The sequence below is a fragment of the Ranitomeya imitator genome, chromosome 1, assembly GCF_032444005.1.
Source record: "Ranitomeya imitator isolate aRanImi1 chromosome 1, aRanImi1.pri, whole genome shotgun sequence".
In the NCBI taxonomy this organism is placed as follows: Eukaryota; Metazoa; Chordata; class Amphibia; order Anura; family Dendrobatidae; genus Ranitomeya; species Ranitomeya imitator.
This window is the reverse complement of record NC_091282.1, coordinates 234558730-234579625: the sequence shown is the minus strand read 5'-3', so window position 1 is coordinate 234579625 and position 20896 is coordinate 234558730. Positions and strand designations below refer to the sequence as shown.

At 42.2% G+C, this 20896-nt stretch overlaps 1 protein-coding gene across 1 annotated transcript in view; it reads right to left on the bottom strand.

The window, feature by feature from the left end:
* The window catches only part of KSR2 (kinase suppressor of ras 2), an 869756-nt gene that overhangs the window by 307844 nt on the left and 541016 nt on the right, over positions 1–20896 (bottom strand). Inside the window, exon 6 of the mRNA XM_069754628.1 lies at positions 6083–6152. Within this exon, the coding sequence (XP_069610729.1) occupies positions 6083–6152 (70 nt within the window). The remainder of the gene's footprint in view (positions 1–6082; positions 6153–20896) is intronic.

Below are 20896 nucleotides of genomic sequence, written 5' to 3'. Positions count from 1 at the left end.
TTAGGCTATGTTCACACTTTGCGGATTTTGCTGCGGATCCGCAGCGGATTTGACCGCTGCGGATCCGCAGCAGTTTCCCATGAGTTTACATTACAATGTAAACCTATGGGAAACAAAAAACGCTGTGCACATGCTGCAGAAAAATCCGCGCGGAAACGCTGCGGATTACATTCCGCAGCATGTCACTTCTTTTCTGCGGATTTTCACCTGCTCCAATAGAAAACTGCAGATGAAAATCCGCAGAAGAAAACGCAGTAAAAACCGCGATAAATCCGCAGTAAAAACCGCAACGGGTTTTCACTGCGGATTTTGGAATTCTGCTGCGGAAAAATCCGCAGTGGAATCCGCAAAGTGTGAACATAGCCTAATACGTTTAGTCCCTTGTTTCCACAAAACTGTTTATGTTATTATGTTACAATGTTTTTTGTTTTGTTTTTTCTTTTATTTTTCACTTATTTTTTTTTTACGCTACACAACTACTCCATGTCCTGCTTTAAAGTTAGTGGCTTTACCATCTAGTAAATTTTTCACGCACCATAAAAGTGCCCCATAAAATGCACATAGTGCACAGCAATGGCAAAATGATATTGTTTTGCAGATGTTTTGACATTTCTTATAACCGTTTTCAGAACTGAAGTGAAATGCTCATTTATTTGCACTGACATTTATTCTCAGCTGCATGCACAGCATAATTATTTATTTTTGTCTGTTATTAAATGCTATAAGCTAATATGGTAGATATGACATGGTGTTCTTTTACTGCATATAAAGACTAGAAGAAATTAATACACAGTTCAGAGTGACATAACAAATGGTTTATACCAATTTATTAACATATTTATTATTTGTTAAATTGGGATGTTAATTTAGTAATTCCACTTTGATTAGTGCTATAGTTAGCATTATTTTCAATCATGATTAGCACTGGCAGTCCAGTACATCCATAAGCTGAGTGCACGGCCGAAGCAAAACAGAGCGCGGAGGATAAATCACAACTTTTCTGATCATATTTCTGGCTTTGAAAAGTGAGTTTTAAATCCATTTATAATGTAGCCTAATGACACTAAATGGAATATCTTTACTGTCTCAATATTGTTATTGCATATCACAGCAATAGCTTTCCAACAATGAACTACAATGAACAGTTAAGCAAGTTGAAGATGAAATTATCTTTAAATGGGCTAAAGTTAACAATGACACACTTGCTTTGTATTTTAGGATATATATATATATATATATATATATATATATATATATATATATATATATATATAGAGTAATTTTTTTACATTTAAAAAATTACAAACAGGAAAATGGACTGATGCAAAAGTTTGGACACCCTGCATGGATAGTATCTAGTAGCATCACCTTTTGCATGTATCGGCCTGTAAACACATTTTTGTAGCCAGCCACGAGGCTTTAAAATTTTGTTTGAGGGATTTTCATCCATTCTTCCTTGGAAAATTCTTCCAGTTCTGTGAGATTACTGGGTCGTCTTATATACACTGCTATTTTGAGGTGTAGCCTCAGATTTTCAATGATGTTCAGATCAGGGGACTGTGAGGGCCATTGTAAGCTTGCACCTTTTGAGGCAGTCATTGTGGATTTTGGCATGTGCTCAGGATCATTATCCATTTGTTGAATCATTTTTTTCAACTTCAGCTTTTTTACAGATGGTGTTATGTTTGCATCAAGAATTTGTTGAAATTTCACTGAATCAATCCTTCCCTCTACCTCTGAAATGTTCCTCGTGACATTGGCTGCAACACAACCCCAAAGTATGATTGATCCATCCCCATGCTTAATGGTTGTCGAGATTTTCTTTTCCTGAAATTCTGTGCCCTTTCAACTCCACACATACCTTTGATCATTGTGACCAGAGTTCTATTTTGACCTCTTCGGTCCACAGGACTTGTTTCCAAAATGCATCAGGCTTGAATTTTATAGCGAGGATGTAGGAGAGGTTTTCTTTTGATGACTCTTCCATGAAGGCCATATTTGTGCAAGTGTCTTTGAACAGTAGGATTCAGATTTGCCTCTCTCTAGCAATCCTACAAGCAGCTCTTACTGAAATTTTGCCTTGTTTTCCAGACCTTATCTTGACCTCCATGGTACCTGTTAACTGCCATTTCTTAATTACATTTCAAATGGAGGAAAGAGCAACTTGAAAACGCTTTGCTGTCTTCATATAGCCTTCTCCTGCTTTGTGAGCCTACACCATATTCATTCTCATAGTGTTAGGCAGCTGCTTAGAAGTACTCATGGCTGTGTTTTTTTGGCACAAGGTTGGAAGAGGCTTGGTTTTTATAAAGTTGGAAAATTTGCATCACCTGGCTTTTTTCTAAAAATGACAGGGAGCAAGCCATAACGCTAATAGGCTATTTAATGTCTGAAACCTTGGTCAATGTCATTTGAGCACACAAATCTCCAAGGGTGTGATTTTTAAAATATTAAAAATGACAACATATATTTTTTGGGGGGGCTAAAATACAAAGTAAATGTGTCATCTTTAGCCTATTAGAAATCATTTAATCTTCAAATTGTTTAAATGTTCACAATAACAGTAATTTTAACCAGGGGTGCCCAAACTTTTACAAGCCACTGTATTTCATACATACATGTGAACATATACAGTATGTATATTAAAATTACTCATGTAGTCTGAGCAAATGAATCTCTGAAGGTGGGCATTCAATACAAAATTTTAATTAGTGGGTTGTTTAAATTACTGTGCAATCATATAATTCTACCATGTTTATAGAAGATGGCATTAAATTAAAGACACTAATCACCTTTAATCTGCCAACCTGTAATTTATAATATTCTACAATACATGCTATTAGCACTGAATCATGAGCACAAACCAGAGAACTAGACATTAATAATAATAATAATAATAATAATAATAAACCTAGGTGATTATTACCTTTTTCTGCACAACACGTATATCCCTTAAACTGGTTTATCAATGCATATCAGACTAGGCATGAAATATTTTTTCAACATTAACATTTCTGTTTTAGGTTAATAATTTCTTGTAGAACTAAGCTGAATGATTTGCTGGATATACTATGTGGAGAAAAGTATTGGGACACCAATTCTAAATCCATGGGTATTAATCTGGAGTTGTACCCCCTTTGCACCTAAAACACTTTCCACTCTTCTGGGAAGGTTTTCTCCAAGGTGTGGATTTTTTGTTCATTCATCCAGAAGAGCATTTAAAAGGTCAGACACTGATGCTGGTGGAGAGGCCATGGCTCACAATCTCCATTCTAGTTCACAACAAAGCTGTCCCTTGTGGTTAAGGTCAGGACTGGACAGTCAAGTTCTGCCACACCAAATGCTCAAACATGCCTTTATAGACCTTGCTTTGTGCACTGGGCACAGTCATAGTGGAACAGAAAGGTCAACCCCTCGAAAAACAAGCCCATAGCATTATCTCTCCTCCTCCAAACCATACAGTCAGCAAATTGCAGTCAGACAGGTAATGTTCTCCTGGAATTCACCAAAACCAGACTCATCCATCAGATTTCCAGAGAAGTGTGACACATTATTCTACAGAATGCGATTCTACTGCCCTCGAGTTCAGTGGCGGTGTGCTTTACATCACATAAAAAGAGAGATTACAGAAATCCAAACATCATTTCAAGCAGAATGGGTGTCGTGATTTGCCAGAATCTGATGCTGCATTTCGAGTTTTGCAAACTTGATTTGTAGCATGCAATTCTGGAAAATTAAGACACCCATTCTGCTTCAAATTATCCTTGGACTAGGGCAATCTTACCTTTCTTAGGGTTTAAGATACTTGTGGATATAAGATTGATTTTCTTTGCATTCCGTATTCATTACTGGATAACTAGAGTGTTGCTATAACTATGATATTTGGACTTAAAGGGAACCTGTCACCAGGTTTTGCCGATACGAGTTACGGCCGCCCCCTTTCAGGGCTGATATACAGCATCCTATAATGCTGTATATAATCCCCCCGATCCGACCTGTAAGAGAAGAAAAATAACTTTTATTATACTCACCTGCAGGGTGGTCTGGTCTGAGGGGTGTCGCTCTTCTTGGTCCATCTTCTCACGATCCCCATCCTCCTGCTTGCTTTGTGTGCTTGACACATCCGCAAAGTCTCCCCGGAATCACGCTCCTGCGCAGGCGTACTTATCTGCCCTGTTTAGGGCAAAGCAAAGTCCTGCAGTCAGAGAGGCCCAGCGACTGCGCACTGCAGGACTTTGTTCTGCCCTCAACAGGGCAGATAAGTACGCCTGCGCAGGAGTGTGATTCCGGGGAGCCTTTGTGGATGATGCAAGGACGCATCATCAATATGAAGCAAGCAGGAGGGCGGCATCTCAAGAAGATGTGAGGTGCCGGACCACGAAGAGAGACACCCATTGTAGAATGCCCTCAAAGGGAGTGGCTGTAACTCATATTGGCCAAACCTGGTGACAGGTTCACTTTAACACCAACCCGTCAAATGATTGGAATTGTGCTTGGTGATGTGAGGCTTGCAAGCTACGTCTTGTCCATGGAAACCCATGTCTTGAGGTTCCTAGACCATAGTTTTTGTTCCGATGTTAATGTCAAAGAAGATTTGGACTCTGAGTCAGCATAGCATTAGTGACTATTATGCACTATGTGTCTTGGCACTTGGCAACCCCACTCTGTAACTTAGAATGGTCTTGATTTTGTGGCTGAGTTGCAGTGGCTTCTAGCGTATCCACTTTTCAATAATAAAACTTATAGTTGATGGAGGAATATTTAAAAAGGGAAGACATTTTGTGAACTGACTTATTAAAATGGTGCCATCCTATTACAGGACCACGCTCAAGTTCAGCGAGCTCCACTTATTCCTTCACAAATGTTTGTAAAGACAGACTGCATGAACAGGTGCTTGATTGTATACATCTGTTGCAATGGGACTGGACAAACAAACTGACTTCAATGATGATGAGGGGGTGTCCCAATTCTTTTGTGCAAAAAGTGTAGCTGGTAACAGGCATAAGTTTAAAAGATTTTTTATGCAATTGAAAAACTGATTCACACTGTGGATAGCAACAGAAATGCTTAGAATACAAAAAATCTGTTGTTGCTTTGCTTTCTGATATAATCTAGTGGTGGGGTTATTTAAATTAGTAATAAGAAAGTTTGCATTTGACTTGCTCTTTCTATCTGCTGCCATTCTTCTACAATTAGAGCTGCTATCTAACATATTTGACAGCTGAATTCCATGCTGCACTTGCCAAAAGTGCATGGTAGTTCCATTCCAAGAGAGGGGTTAACTCTTAACATACCAGTCAGCTCTCTGCACCCCATTAATTTCTATACAACCTTTAGCAGCTCACCTTCCTCCACATCCTACTCAGTTCCTGACAAGTTACTGCTATAAATCTTACAAAATCACCACTCCCACCATAGGCTGTTCTTAGAGCAGTACTCCTAAACATGGCTCTCACTATCCTAAGACATGTGCTTGATCAAATGTCCAGTTACCTCTGTGTAATTATAGTGATAGCAGTGTACACTCTAATTCAAACCACTGCTAGCTGAATATGTTACAGCGGACCTTGTGCTGAGCTTTATGGTTCTACTAATACTGCAGGTCTGCTACTCAGAACTGTCATTCAAGCAAGAGTGCCCTCCCTGCCCTGCCCCCAGGAAGAAAGGAGACTACTGCTCTGATCTGCTCAAGAAACAACATGAGAACACCCTTAAACACATATTTTGCTTTCAACCCCAAGATACATACAATTTTATTATGATAATAACATGGATGTTTTGGTAGACCACAGCTGGGAAAAGGCTCTTTGTAAGAATAGATTAGATTATTTGGTGCAAATCAAAATGTGTCTTAAATGTCCCGTGTTTTAGATTCAAATCTTGAGGAGAACTTTTCCGTTGTCTTTCCCTTATACATTTATCTTTAGGTTCTATTTCTTAAGTGAATATGTGCACAAAATTGGTGTTATATAAAGGTCAAGAAATATAACCAATTGGTTATAAAGTCACTGGAGCATGATTAAAATATAATTTTGGCATCTGGGTGCCTACTTCTATCGTTTTATATTGATTATGATTATACCTGTGTTTGATGGAGTTTCCCAGATCTCTGCGTGGAATCTGTGGGGACCAGCGAGGCACTGACAGTGTGTCTAAAAGTAAAAAAAAAAAAGAAGACAACATAGCATTAAGAGCATTAACAACCAGCAACATAATTCAAGGTTACAAATTGCAAAATGTATGAATTTGTTACCAAGGACTGTATTTTATCAATGAACACAATGTAAGCACAAGCAGCAATATCAGCTAAATACACGTATTGATAACCACAACAGAACCAGCAAGAGTATCGCAGTGTGAATGTACTATATGGAATTATAAAATTAGCAGAACCATATATTGTTGCTGAAAATCTTGACAAAAGATAGATCTGAAAGAGAACTAGGGCAGCTGGGGAAATTCGGATTTCTGTCAGCTTACCTTACAATCAATCACCGACTATGAACTATTGAACAGAAGTCTGTATTTTTTTCTCATTTGTCCTGTAACTACAGGCTGCCAGAAACTGCAAATTTCAGTCTATTGACGGGATCTCAAAGCAATCAGCTCTGATATTCCATCCCCAGACTGAAAGCTTGCTACCCTACTCTACTGTGAAATCGCTCACACTACAAGATCCCATTAGGACAAATATATTTAATAGATTTGCTAATGTTGGAGTTTATTCAGATAACCTCAAACCGCAGGCTTTATGTCTCAAATGTATATAAAAGTGGCAAATAAAATACAAGCAAAACAAGTGCCGTCATACAAAAAATTGTCTCTTTGCGCAGTGTAGACACGCACCAGTTGAACTAGTTCGATTTTTTTTCCTCAACACCTTAGAAATCAGGATCATTTATCATATTTAAGCAACAATTACAAAAAGCACTGAAGCTATAAAGCAGGATACAGTTATCTGGAACAAAGCAGCGGTATGACCCATATACATAATATTGCTCCTTAGATTTCATCTCTCTCTCCTGATTCCCCCTAATACATGACCAAACCCGGCCAAGTGGTCATGTGCTCTAAGAAAGCCCAGTATATGTCAGAGGGTCGGCCAGTCAAGCTAAAGTCGGCAGGTTGGGAGGAATTTAACTTACTGTGTATATGGGGACATGCAGACCAGAAGTCTCATGATTAAGGTTGGGCGGAACAAATTACTGGACTCTGGTGCATCAACTATGTCAGTAGTCTCTGGCTGCTGGAAAGGAGGCTTGCGAATCTAACATTCTGGGATCCCCTGAGCGACTTTTAATTAGCCAGTCTGGCATGACATGATCATTTTTAGTACAACACACAGATGACTTTGTTAGCCCTGCTAACCAAAAGTCATGTCGGCTATCCCAGAAGGTAAGAGATTCACGACCCTCCAATACAGTAGCCAGAGACAACTGAACTGGCCTTTGCAGGTGTTTTTTCTTAATTATTCTAATTTACTGAGATAATGACTTTTGGGTTTTCATTGGCTGTAAGCCAAAATCATCAACGTTAACAGAAATAAACACTTGAAATAGATCGCTCTGTTTGTAATGACTCTACATAATATATGAGTTTCACTTTTTGTATTGAAGAACTGAAACAAATTCACTTTTTGATGATATTCTAATTTAGTGAGAAGCACTTGAATCCAATTCCAAATCACCCTGAAAATCAAAGTAAAAAATTGAAATCCCAGGAGAACTAATTCACATGAATTTCATTATGGCAGTAGTTTGAATGCCTGCATGCACTCCTGATAATGTCTGGGCAAGCTCCTGGCGTTGTCTTGGAAGATCTCTTCTCACATCAGGACTAGCACATCAGTAACCTCTTGGACAATTTGTGTTACTACTTGGTAGCATTGGATGAAGGTTTTCAGTTGGATTCAGGTCAATCAATGCTTTCATCATCAAAGACCTGCCTATACAATCTGACTACAAAAGGCCAGATATTGTTATGTAGCAACCCAACCCCCACTGCACTAGATTGATAATGGCTCTGACTATTTCATTTTGAAACCTGCAGGCAGAGGTCCCATTTCTGGATGCCAGGTCTCCTGCCACCATGATGTAGTCCATTTCTGACAGTTTAGACTGAAACTTGTACACCAATATCCTGCTGGAGGTCATGTTATAGGGTTCTGGCAGTGCTTCTCCCGTTTCTCCTCGCATAAAGGAGCAAATCGGGGTAATCCTTGACGCTGATCTCTCCTTCAAACCACATATCCAAGCCCTTTCCACTTCCTGCCGACTTCAACTCAAAAATATTTCACAAATCCGTTCATTCCTCAACCATGAATCTGCAAAAACCCTAGTCCATGCCCTCATCATCTCTCGCCTTGACTACTGCAACCTCCTGCTCTGTGGCCTCCCCTCTAACACTCTCGCACCCCTCCAATCTATTCTAAACGCTGCTGCCCGACTAATCCACCTGTCCCCCCGCTATTCCCCGGCCTCTCCCCTCTGTCAATCTCTTCACTGGCTCCCCATTGCCCAGAGACTCCACTACAAAACCCTAACCATGACGTACAAAGCCATCCACAACCTGTCTTCTCCATACATCTGTGACCTCGTCTCCTGGTACTTACCCACACGCAACCTCCGATCCTCACAAGATCTCCTACTCTACTCCCCTCTTATCTCCTCTTCCCACAATCGTATACAAGATTTCTCTCGCGTATCACCCCTACTCTGGAACCCTCTACCACAACACATCAGACTCTCGCCTACCATCGAAACCTTCAAAAAGAACCTGAAGACCCACCTCTTCCGACAAGCCTACAACCTGCAGTAACCACCGACCGACCAAACCGCTGCATGACCAGCTCTACCCTCACCTACTGTATCCTCACCCATCCCTTGTAGATTGTGAGCCTTCGCGGGCAGGGTCCTCTCTCCTCCTGTACCAGTTATGACTTATATTGTTTAAGATTATTGTACTTGTTTTTATTATGTATACCCCTCCTCACATGTAAAGCGCCATGGAATAAATGGCGCTATAACAATAAATAATAATAATAATAATAATAAATACTGGTCCTTCCTCTTAGTTGCTGCCCTTCTATGTCCCCACCTGGCTCTCCTTGTGTAACGGCCTGTGTCCTGCTATCTGCTCCATGCTCTTGACACAGTGATAGAAAGCAGCAATCCCATGATGTCAGGCTGTCAGTGACATCCTTAGGATGAACGGTACCCTGTGCACAATTTCTCTTTGGTACCTCAAGCTCATTTTTTTTTTTCTCAGGACACATGCATGGGCGTGTTTGTTATTTGTAAGCATGTAACCAAGCATGGCACCTGCTTGGCTTTTAGTGTGGCCGTATAACCTTTTTATAAGAGGTTTCTAGTACTATTAGTATTACCACAATCAAAAATCTGTCACTATTCGCTAGTTAAATGCAGAAAAGAGGACATATTACACAATGCTCAAAATTATTCCATACAATAATATTTTATTAATAATCACATAATAAAACACTGACAATTTTTTTTTTAAAGAAAATTACCTCCAATGTGAGCAGGGCCGGACTGGCCATCGGGCAGATCTGGCAAATGCCAGAAGGACCGGTGGCAGTCGTGGGCCACTCGCCAGCGCCGACACCCCCTTTGCCACCGCATTCAAATATACCATGTACAGTTGAATGCAATGATGGAGGAGAGAGCATCTGCTGACACTCCCTCTCCCATCATTCCCCGCTCTGCCTGGCGCTGACACTGCGGGTGCGCGATTACATCATATCATCGTGCACCGGCTGTGTGACCGGGCAGACTGCAGCTGCTGAGACCGGAGCCAGAAGCAGCACTGGGCACGAGGAGAGGTGAGTGTATTTTTTTTTTAAAATATATCACTGAGTGAAAACTGGATTGTCGGGCTATTGGAGGGGCATTACATTCTATGGGGGCTGTGCTGCGTTACATTATATGGGGGCTCTGCTGCGTTACATTATATGGAGGCTCTGCTGCGTTACATTCTATGGGGGCTGTGCTGCGTTACATTCTATGGGGGCTGTGCTGTGTTACATTCTATGGGGGCTGTGCTGCGTTACATCCTATGGGGGCTGTGCTGCATTACATTCTTTAGGGGCTGTGCTGCATTACATTCTATGGGGGCTGTGCTGCATTACATTCTATGGGGGCTGTGCTGCATTACATTCTATGGGGCTGTTCTGCATTACATTCTATGGGGGCTGTGCTGCAGTACATTCTATGGGGGCTGGCTGCATTACATTCTATTGGGGCTGGCTGAATTACATTCTATGGGGCTGGCTGCATTACATTCTTTGGGGGCTGGCTGCATTACATTCTATGGGGGGCCGGCTGCATTACATTTTATGGGGGCTGGCTGCATTACATTCTATGGGGAAGCCCCCTGAGGAAGTGTGGACGAAACGCGCGTCGGGGTGTAGGAACGAGGACACGGACATCATACACTATGTAAGTAAGCTATATTCAATATACAGACAGGAGCTTTGGCTAATTGGTGCCGCTATGTGTATGGGATATTTACCTACTGAGTGCATATGGCTACATAGCATTAGATATTTTGTTGTTAAACAACCCAGCACTATGGCACTTTAATTGAATTTTCTGGCAATGAATTGGTGTGTTGCCTTATGCTGAAAGCTTAATTTGTGGTATGTTTATTGCTTATGATTAAAACGAGTGTTTTTGTTGATAGTCCGTATTATTTGTGTTCATCACATTGGAGGTAATTTTCTTTTTTTTTTTAAAAATAGTCAGTGTTTTATTATGTGATTATTAGTAAAATATTATTGTATGGAATAATTTTGAGCATTGTGTAATATGTCCTCTTTTTTGCATTTTACTAGCGAATAGTGACAGATTTTTGATCGCGGTAGTCTATTTATAACACAATGAAAACCATAGGATCACGAAATTGATTGATTTAATACTATTAGTATTAGTAGGTTTCTTGTATACTGATGACCAATCCTTAGAGGGGTTTCAACATACGTATGACACCCCATCATCAGCTGTTTCAGCCCTGGATAGATGAATAGTGTACAAAGCTGAAACAGCGCAGCTCCACACAAAATGCACTGGCTTCTCAGGTGCTGCAACTTGGCTACCAATAGAGTGAATCTGATCTGCAGTGCCCAAGAATGTCCACTACGCAGTGAAGGGCACTGTGGTGTCCTAGCTCAAAACACTTTGTTGGCCATGATGCCACATGACCTGCGAACTGCTGAACATTGGGTGGAGGGTGTTACACCTGAGACGGTCGGATACTGATTACCGATAGCGATACACCATCAATATCTAAATACTGGAAACATTAAAAAAAATTAGCAAGTTCCCACTTTGCAATTTACCTCCAATTTGTCTCCATTTTCAAAAAGGAAAATATTTTTTATTCTTTGGTTTACTGCTTGTTGTCTGGGTTACCAGACACCTCTACAGGATAATCAGAGGTAGGTGGTTTCCTAGTCAAGGAGTGCAGCACTTGCACGCTTTTTACTGTTCTGATGCTGGCCAGATTTTTGGATCTGGAAATCTTTAGTGCCATAGTGCTCCTCCAATGTGCTAACAAAATAAAGTTGCTTTGCTTGCAACATGGAATAGTGCACAGTTTGGGCCTGTGGCTCAAACATGTTGTCAGGATCCATTTTTGGATTTGTGGCAGATCTGGTTTCCCTAAGATTAAAACTTTTTCCTTCCAGTTCATCAGGGGTTAATGCATTTTTCCTCGGTGGCCTGCTGGTGTAATTGCATTGCTGCTGGGTCAGTTGATGTGGGTGGCGACCACTCCCACCATCCTTCAAGAGGTTACCTGATGCATCAGCTGACTGTTGGTGTTAGAGTTCATTCTGTAGCGACCAAGCTGGGAAAAGGAGCTTGCTGGGAGCAGTTGTTCGTAAGCTGAGTTTGGTATTTCATTCATGCTGTGCTGTGCTTTGCAGCAGTGAGCTAAGTGTTGTTTTCCTTTACCTTGTCAGTCATACCTTCTCTTTGTGTTGTATTAGTGCAGCTGTGGGACCAGTGTCCTCAATTGCCAAATCCCTATCTAGGGATAGGTGCAGGGCAAGTGAGGGCTAGGTATCCTGCTCAGAGACAGGATGAAAAAACCTGTATAGGGATGTCGGGGAGATCAGGGCATATCCTTAAGAGAGTGCAGGAGATGTCCATCTCCCCGTTCCCTATCGCAGGGCCCACTGTTGTAATGGTGTCCCCGGTGTTCCCTTGTTTGTTGTGCTATTGGTGATCGACCTACAGTTGGGTCGTTTCATACGAGGTCAGTCACTATCGTGACATTAACACCGACCATCACATTTTTTCAGGTGAGACATGGAATAAATGCAGGCCTTTGCCCAACTGCTCCAGACTCCCACCACTGAGCTTAAGGAGCTGCATGGTGAGGTGGTGCAGCAGCTGCAGCAGTTGTTGGGGTTCAGGGTCTCAGCTCAGGTACAGGCTCAATCAGAACCAAAGATATCTTTCCCTGACAGGTTCTCTGGAGGTAGAGATACATTTTTGTTTTTTAAGGAAGCCTGCAAGTTGTACTTCAGGCTCTGCCCTCGTTCATCAGGGAGTGAGGAACAACGGCTGGGAATCATCGTTTCAAACACATTTTGCAGCTCTCTGAGCTCTGCTGTATTGCAATAATATTACAACACTGTCTGCCTGTGAGATAGAAGCTGATAGGAACCTTCAGATATGTCAGGTATAATCACACACAGTTCTGCAGTGAGATCAGGAGAGCAGAGAGAAGCCATTACACATCACACTGGTAACTCCACCTTCAACATATACAATAATCTCCTGAGAAAAAGTTATCTTCCAGACAACATGCTCCCCGTAGCCTGGAAGTGGTCATTTATATAAAGTGATAAAAGATGATTTCTCCACAAGGCATCTGCTATGAGACACACAGGGATGACATTCTATAAACTGTATGTCCATATTGATAGTTAAATAAGTCAAATGTGGTGATGGATTCCCTTTAAAGTGTGCTCCTGTTTGCTTAGATGATGTACCCAAGGCCCCTTTCACATGTACATTTTCATGTGCATGTTTAATCCTGTTTTTACCGGATAAAGCACAAAGTCTAGCCAGATGTTCACATGTATGTGTTTTTGCCAATCACCAGTCCACAAAAAAAAGAGCGACATTTCAGCTTTTGTTTCAATTTGTGAATCAAATTCACCTATTCAAATCAGTGGGTCCATAAAAAACAAACAAAGAGCATTTCTGTTCTGTCACATGCTGAGCTGTGCCCCTCTCTTGCTCAGGAGCTTCTTCTAACCGAGTCTTGTGATGACTCCCTGTCATCTCCACTGTAGTCCGGTGCACATAGCTAAGGGTACCGTCACACATAACGATATCGTTAACGATATCGTTGCTTTTTGTGACGTAGCAACAATATCGTTAACTAAATCGTTATGTGTGACAGCGACCAACGATCAGGCCCCTGCTGGGAGATCGTTGGTCGCTGGGGAAAGTCCAGCACTTTATTTTGTCGCTGGATCTCCCGCTGACATTGCTGAATCGGCGTGTGTGATGCCGATTCAGCGATGTCTTCACTGGTAACCAGGGTAAATATCGGGTTACTAAGCGCAGGGCCGCGCTTAGTAACCCGATGTTTACCCTGGTTGCCGTTGTAATTGTAAAAAAACAAACACTACATACTTACATTCCCGGTGTCTGGTCAGGTCCCTCGCCGTCAGCTTCCCGCACTGACTGGTGAGCGCCGGCCAGCCGTAAAGCACAGCACAGCGGTGATGTCACCGCTGTACTTTACGGCCGGTGCTCAGTCAGTGCTGGAAGCTGAAGGTGAGAGGCATGACCAGACACCGGAAATGTAAGTATGTAGTGTTTGTTTTTTCACATTTACAACGGTAACCAGGGTAAACATCGGGTTACTAAGTGCGGCCCTGCGCTTAGTAACCCGATGTTTACCCTGGTTACCCGGGGACTTCGGGATCGTTGGTCGCTGGAGAGCTGTCTGTGTGACAGCTCTCCAGTGACCAAAGAGCGACGCTGCAGCGATCGACATCGTTGTCGGTATCGCTGCAGCGTCATTTAGTGTGACGGTACCTTAAGGCCGGCCGTGACATTTGCACCACAGCAGGTGAAGTTTATTCACAATCTCGTATGCTTCCGGCTGGACCGAATGATATCCTTGTAGCTTAAAGGCAACCTGCTAGTTGATTCCATGGGATGCATGAATCAAGTACTGGCTGTGCTATTGCTGCCCTGCGTAAAAGGGGAGATCTGACAATCTACGAGAGAGGTGTATAGAGAAGTTACCAGGGACCTGCCTCAGACCTGTCATCTGAGATTCATGGTCCTTAACAGACTTTTCAAGTTATTTTTCATCTGAAATGCTGTAAAATATACATGAGTGAAATTATGCCTGTGATTTGGGCAGCAAGAGTCAAACCAACTCCCCTTAAACATTGCGGTTCAATTTTTTTAGTCAAGTAAATTAGCCAAATTCAACACCCGACAGGGCATAATGTGCCCATAACAGCTTTGAAACCGGAGTTACATGCAGGGAATCACTTATAAACTACTAGATGGCAGCCCGATTCTAAAGAATCGGGAGTCTAGAATCCATATATACTTGAAATTCGGCAGGAGCTTGAAGAGCAACGTCACTGGGCCCGCCTCCACGCAGTAGAAACTTGCTGTGAGGTAAAAATTCAAAAATCACACCAAAATGGCGGGCGGAGTGTGTCACAGTACGGCACGTTTCTGATTGGTCGCTCGCAGCAGGCGGCAACCAATCAGACACTGGACACTGTTGACGTCACTTATCTCCGGACATTAGCTCCGGACATTAGCTCCGGACATTAGCTCCGGACATTAGCTCCGGACAAAGCCACGGAAGTTGGCACAAATTGCAGGAAGTAGTATTCTAGGCAATTATATATAAGATAGGGACATTACTCACACCTACTTGCTGCATTCCACAGAGAGTATCAGACACCTGAGATGCTTCTGACTCGCTGAAATGGGAAAATTCTAAAAGTCATAAGAGCAAATCAGTGTAAGGTCTGACCCATCAATCAGAACTGGATGTTTAAGAAACTATCGGCATTTTATTCTCATCCTTACATATAGCCAAAAATTAACCTGAGACTTTTCTGCTTGCTAGGAAGAGATAATACCTGGCCACGTCCAGCTGGTTCAGCTATGTATATCATTCTTCCATCCACAAGGGAAATTTGAAGACAATTTCTCAGTCTGCAGCTGAATCAGATCAGTGGGGAGTGACCGCAAAATATAACCTGCACAGTACGGAGGATTGTTTTGGCTTTAATTATAGATTTTTCTTCTGAGCATTTCAGAGAAAGCGTTGGGACAGAGGTAATTGACTGTGCGCTGCCATTGAGGTCTCTATGTTTCTTTTTTATATTTATCAGTCTGAGCTTTAGAGGCCAACAGAGAACAGTGAAACTGCTCTGAATATCATCACCGTTTGACTTCTTATCAATCATTGTTAATTACCAAGTGGCTCAATCACTTTGTGAGTTCTCTAACAAAATGGTCAATTGATTTGATTTAAACACATTCATTTATGAAATTAACTAAAATATTGCAGAGGGATTCTCTTATGTTATCTCAGGTGTCTGCTAAGATAATGTTAAATGCCACTTATACATTTAAGTGGATAGTTATACTACTTATGTGCAGGTATCCTACTTAAAGAGGTTGTCACAATTCATAAATGGGTAAACTTGCAAAGGGTTTGTAAAAACAAGCAACTTCACAATTTATCCCTTATTAAAAATACTTTGATAGCCTCTAGAACAGAGAGGTTTTTAATGTTACAGTGTACAACATTTTTGCCTAAATTACCAGCCAACCTTCATTTTTAGCATGGCCAGTTTCCTCGGCAGGGTCTATAATTTCCAGCCTGTTTGTGTTGCTGTAAATCAATCCAGATTACTGGATCTGAGGACCCTCAGTCCCCTTGTACTTCTCCCATGCTACAGGTCCGAACTGTCAATCGTCAGGAGTGCAACAACCTTCGCAAAGCAGAAAGAATGGGGCTAAGAGCGGTGTGCTCCCGAAGATTCATCTTGATAAATCTTTCCTTTAGGAAATGTCAGTAAAAAAATTCAGTTACGGTACTTTTATTGCTAATTTGCCAAGAGGGGAATGCTTTGATTACTTTATATCAGGTGTAAGGAGACATAAGCTTCACTTTTGACTGATTTATCCATTGAACAAGGAGGTCTAAAGTCTTTTGGATACTTTGCAATGTTTTGTGTAGATGAGTTTTCATACACAATCTACTACTAATAATAATAATTTTTATTTATATAGCGCCAACATATTCCGCAGCACTTTACAATTATCGGGGATAACTCTTCTAGTTAGAAGGATCTCTTGATAAAAAAGCTTTTCACAATTAACATATTGTAGAGTATCCATCAACTCAAAAGGGCTTCCATAGACAGATTTGGTATATGCCACTTTGGTTAGAAGGTGCAAATGCCTTTGTGGTTCACCCAATTAAGTAAATAACGCACCAAAAGTAGTCAAAATCCAATGCAATAATTGGCAACTGAAAATTAATTTAAGTTGTCTGGTCAAAACCGATAAGTCTGCAGTCACTGTGTATGACTGCAGACTTATCAACCCCCCCCCCCCCCCCAGCACACACACTGTGCGCTGTGGGAATTCTCCGGTTTCAGATCCAGGACCAGCAGGTACATATGAGTTATACATGCTCCTGGCCGCCCACGTCACTAGATGGGACGCGGCCTCATTCAGTACAAGTGTATGGAGCAAAGTCATGCCCACTGGCAGGGAGTATGTATAACTTATATATGACCGCCGGTCCTGGGTCTGAAATTGGCGAGAACCCGCTGCTCACAGTGTGTGTGCGCTGGGGGGATTCATAAATCTGCACTCACAGCAAGTGACTGCAGACTTATTGGTTTTCTCCGTACAACCCCTTTAAGTAAGGAGCTGTCCCATTGGCCACCGATCCCCCTATCTTTGATACAATGAGTGGATGCAGCAGGAGTGGGGAGGGGCAACCTCATTGCAATTGGAATTCCAGGGTATAAGAAAATTACTTTTCAATAATGAAAAGCCCGGATCATATTTCATATTAAGATATTCCCATTTATAATAGAGGTAGTAAATCCAATAGTCTTAATACCTATTTCATAGACTGAAAAATCCAAGTATATAAATATTCATGCATCACATAAGTTCCATCTTTTAAGAAGGTACGGCAAAAATTAAAAAAAGAGTGGACTACTAAAAAAATGCTCAATTACAAATCCCCAATGAGTGGGAACACTTGGAAGCTGGTAAATGATTTTCCCCAGATTGTATATGACGGTGTAAGAGATCCTGAAGTTATTTTCTAAATCTTAGATATCATTGGTAGAATATATGAATCAATGGCATGAACTGAATCCAACATAAAACACATGAAGTGTTCAAACTATAAGGTGTCATAGAAAAACATTTACGGTACATATCAGAGATAACAATAGTGCCACATTGAAAGATTCCAAGCAAAACAGAACTTTAGCCAAGTGCCCTAAAAATGTTAGGTTGTAAAACCTAATTTTTGGTCTTTCTGCCGATAATACAGCTTAGAAAATCTGGAAACAAGAAATAGTCACAGGCACAATTTATGTGATTTTTTAAACTTGTATTGTTGATTTTGATCCAAATCGGACATGTGTTCGTTAATTTCTAAAAACCACTCTGTCCGAGGAAAAAATCAGACATGTGAACAGCTCCATTCATTATCATAGGTACAAGTGCTATCAGTGAAAAACACAGATAGCACTTGTACGAGAAAAAGTGGGGTGTGAATGGCCTCAACAGTCCACATTCTCCACAGTCCATGGTAAAGATGAAAGATTTTTTTTTTGTATTTTTACTTTAATACTTTGCCAAAACAGTTTAATGGAAATTCCACAAATATAGTAAAATTACAGTTAACAGTAAACAAGCGTTAAAATCATAGTTGCAATGAGTCTACAAAGGAGACATGCCTATTATAGCACCATCCGCTGCACCACAATTTAGCCTGTATTGATATGCAAATATGGTTCTTAACTTGGAGTCTGTAGGTTTGTTCACACGCTGCATTTTTGCCACACGTTTTGAAGGATAAAAAAACTGCACTTTTTTTTTCAAATCTGCAGCATGTCAATTCTTTCAATGTTTTTGTAGTGTTTTTTTTACCCATTCAAATGCATAGGAAAAAATGGATTTAAAAGCATATCAAAATAGCACATAAAAACTGCACAAATTTTACAGTTTTTCCTGCTAATACACTAATTGTGATGGCCCAGGGTCCTGGTTGTCACAGTGTCATTGCTTTCCGCATGGGGAGAGTGATGTCACTCTTGGAAGCGATGGAGGATTCCTTTTAACAGGTAATTAGCACATACAACACCATTCTGACTTCAGGCCAGAAGGGGGAGGTCTGCACCCGACGTCAGGGGAGCTGCTCTCTGTGGTCGGGAGGAGGAGTTAGTTGCTAGGCAGTTAGGAAGATTTAGACAGTTGGTGCCGGACAGCAGACTGGAGCAGTCTGAGGCAGAAGGACAGGTGAGGGACCATACAGCCTAATGTGCTGTAGCCCCTAGATAGCAATATACAGAAGGAAGAACAGCTTTTAGTGAACGTGCCAGAGAGCAAAGCACAGGAGAGTGAAAAGGGAGAATAGCTGCGAGAGGGCTTCCTTCCTGACAGAGCGCAGATACCGGTAACCGGAAGACCGAGGTTTTCATACTCTAGGAGGCACAGCAGAAACCAGTAGGACAGCTAGACTACATGTAACCTGTCCGCCCTAATGCCCAGGAGACACAGTGACACATAGAGCCCGGGTTATGATATAGATCCTGTAAAAAGGCTCGAGTCCCCTGTCGTACAGGTTAGTGTCCTACCTAAAGGGGGACAGAGAGAGAATGTGAGGACCTTGTGTGAGGCATAAGGCAGCAAGGGACTACAACAACACAGCGCTAGAAGGAAGGCTAGCAACTCCACCTGGTTAGGGGGATTCCTGAGACGCTTCCAAGCCGGCCGGACCATACCAGTACCTATGATCCGGTACCCTGGACTGTGGCTGCCTGAATCATACAGTAAGGAGACTGCAACCCCGTGTCCTCCGTTTCTTTCTACACCACTTGGGCGCCCAGGGTCACAGACCGGGTCACCGCTGCTGTGACACATCCCTTTAAGTACCGGACCTGGTACTGAGTACCCCACGGCCCTGATGGGCTCACCACTCATTTTCTGAAAACAAAAATCTCCTTCAAATACTCAACATGTGCACATACCCTGTGGTGCCTCTCTGCTTCTCCCATCTGATGCTGCCCCCAAATCTTGACTGACAGTGAAGAGCAGAAGAGCCTCAGTCTCCACTTTTAGTTAAGAGGAGAGCAGAAGAGCCTCAGTCTCCGCTGTCAATTAAGAAGAGAGCAGAAGAGCCTCTGTCTCCGCTGTCAGTTAAAGGGAATCTGTCACCCCAAAAATCGTATGTGAGCTTAAGCCACCGGCATCAGGGGCTTATCTACAGCATTCTATAATGCTCTAGATAAGCCCCCGATGTAACCTGAAAGGTAAGAAAAACAGGTTACATTATACTCACCCAGGGTCGGTCCCGGTATGGTCCGGGTCCGATGGGCATCGCGGTCCGGGTTCGGCGCCTCCTATCTTCATACAATGACATCCTCTTCTTGTATTCTTGCTCCGGCGCAAGTGTACTTTGTCTGCCCTGTTGAGGGCAGAGCAAAATACTGCAGTGCACAGGCTCTGGGAAAGGTCAGAGGCCTGGTGCCTGCGCACTGCTGTACTTTGCTCTGCCCTCAACAGGGCAGACAAATTACACCTGCGCTGGAGCCGCGGCAGGAAGACAAGAAGAGGACGTCATCGTATGAAGATAGGAGGCGCCGGACCCGGACTGCAACGCCGATCCGATCCAACTGCACTGGGACCGCCCCTGGGTGAGTATAATATAACCTGTTTTTGTTATCTTTCAGGTTACAGCAGGGGCTTATCTACAGCATTACAGAATGCTGTAGATAAGCCCCTGATGCTGGTGGCCTTATCTCATATACGATTTTTGGGGTGACAGATTCCCTTTAAGAGGAGAATAGAAGAGCCTCAGTCTCTGCTGTCAGTTAAGAGGACAGCAGAAGAGCCTCAATCTCCACTGTCAGTTAAGAGGACAGCAGAAGAGCCTCAATCTCCGCTGTCAGTTAAGAGGACAGCAGAAGAGCCTCAATCTCCGCTGTCAGTTAAGAGGACAGCAGAAGAGCCTCAATCTCCACTGTCAGTTAAGAGGAAAGCAGAAGAGCCTCAATCTCCACTGTCAGTTAAGAGGAAAGCAGAAGAGCCTCAGTCTCCACTGTCAGTTAAGAGAAGTGCAGAGGAGCCTCAGTCTCTGCTGTCAGTTAAGAGGAGGGTATGGCGCCGGTGGGTAGAAGCAGAGAAGACCATAGACTGTACTGATTTTCCCAACAGTGATAACCTATAGAAGCAGAATTTTGGTTATCTCAGAGATATGCGGTGGAATTACTTGAAGTATGTAGGCTACAGTGTGAAATCTGTAACAGGCCCTCTGTGGTGCCCGTCCTGGCTTCTATTATTTCTCTACCTACTCCATTAACCTATTACAGCTTTTACCACTTGCTCTCCAGTAAATGAGCTACTACTGTAGACGATGAAACTAAAATGATGCAGTTTGGACCTCTCTCGCTCTGCTATAAACAGTCGAGTTACTTTAATTCCCTTTTTAACCAGAACATGTAGTCACAGCAGTCATCACATCCTAAATTCTGCTTGTTAAAACTGCGGCATATTGTGCTTCAGGTGTAAATGTATGCAGCAAAGTAGGTAAAATTTACAGCACAGGTGTAAAAGGAAGG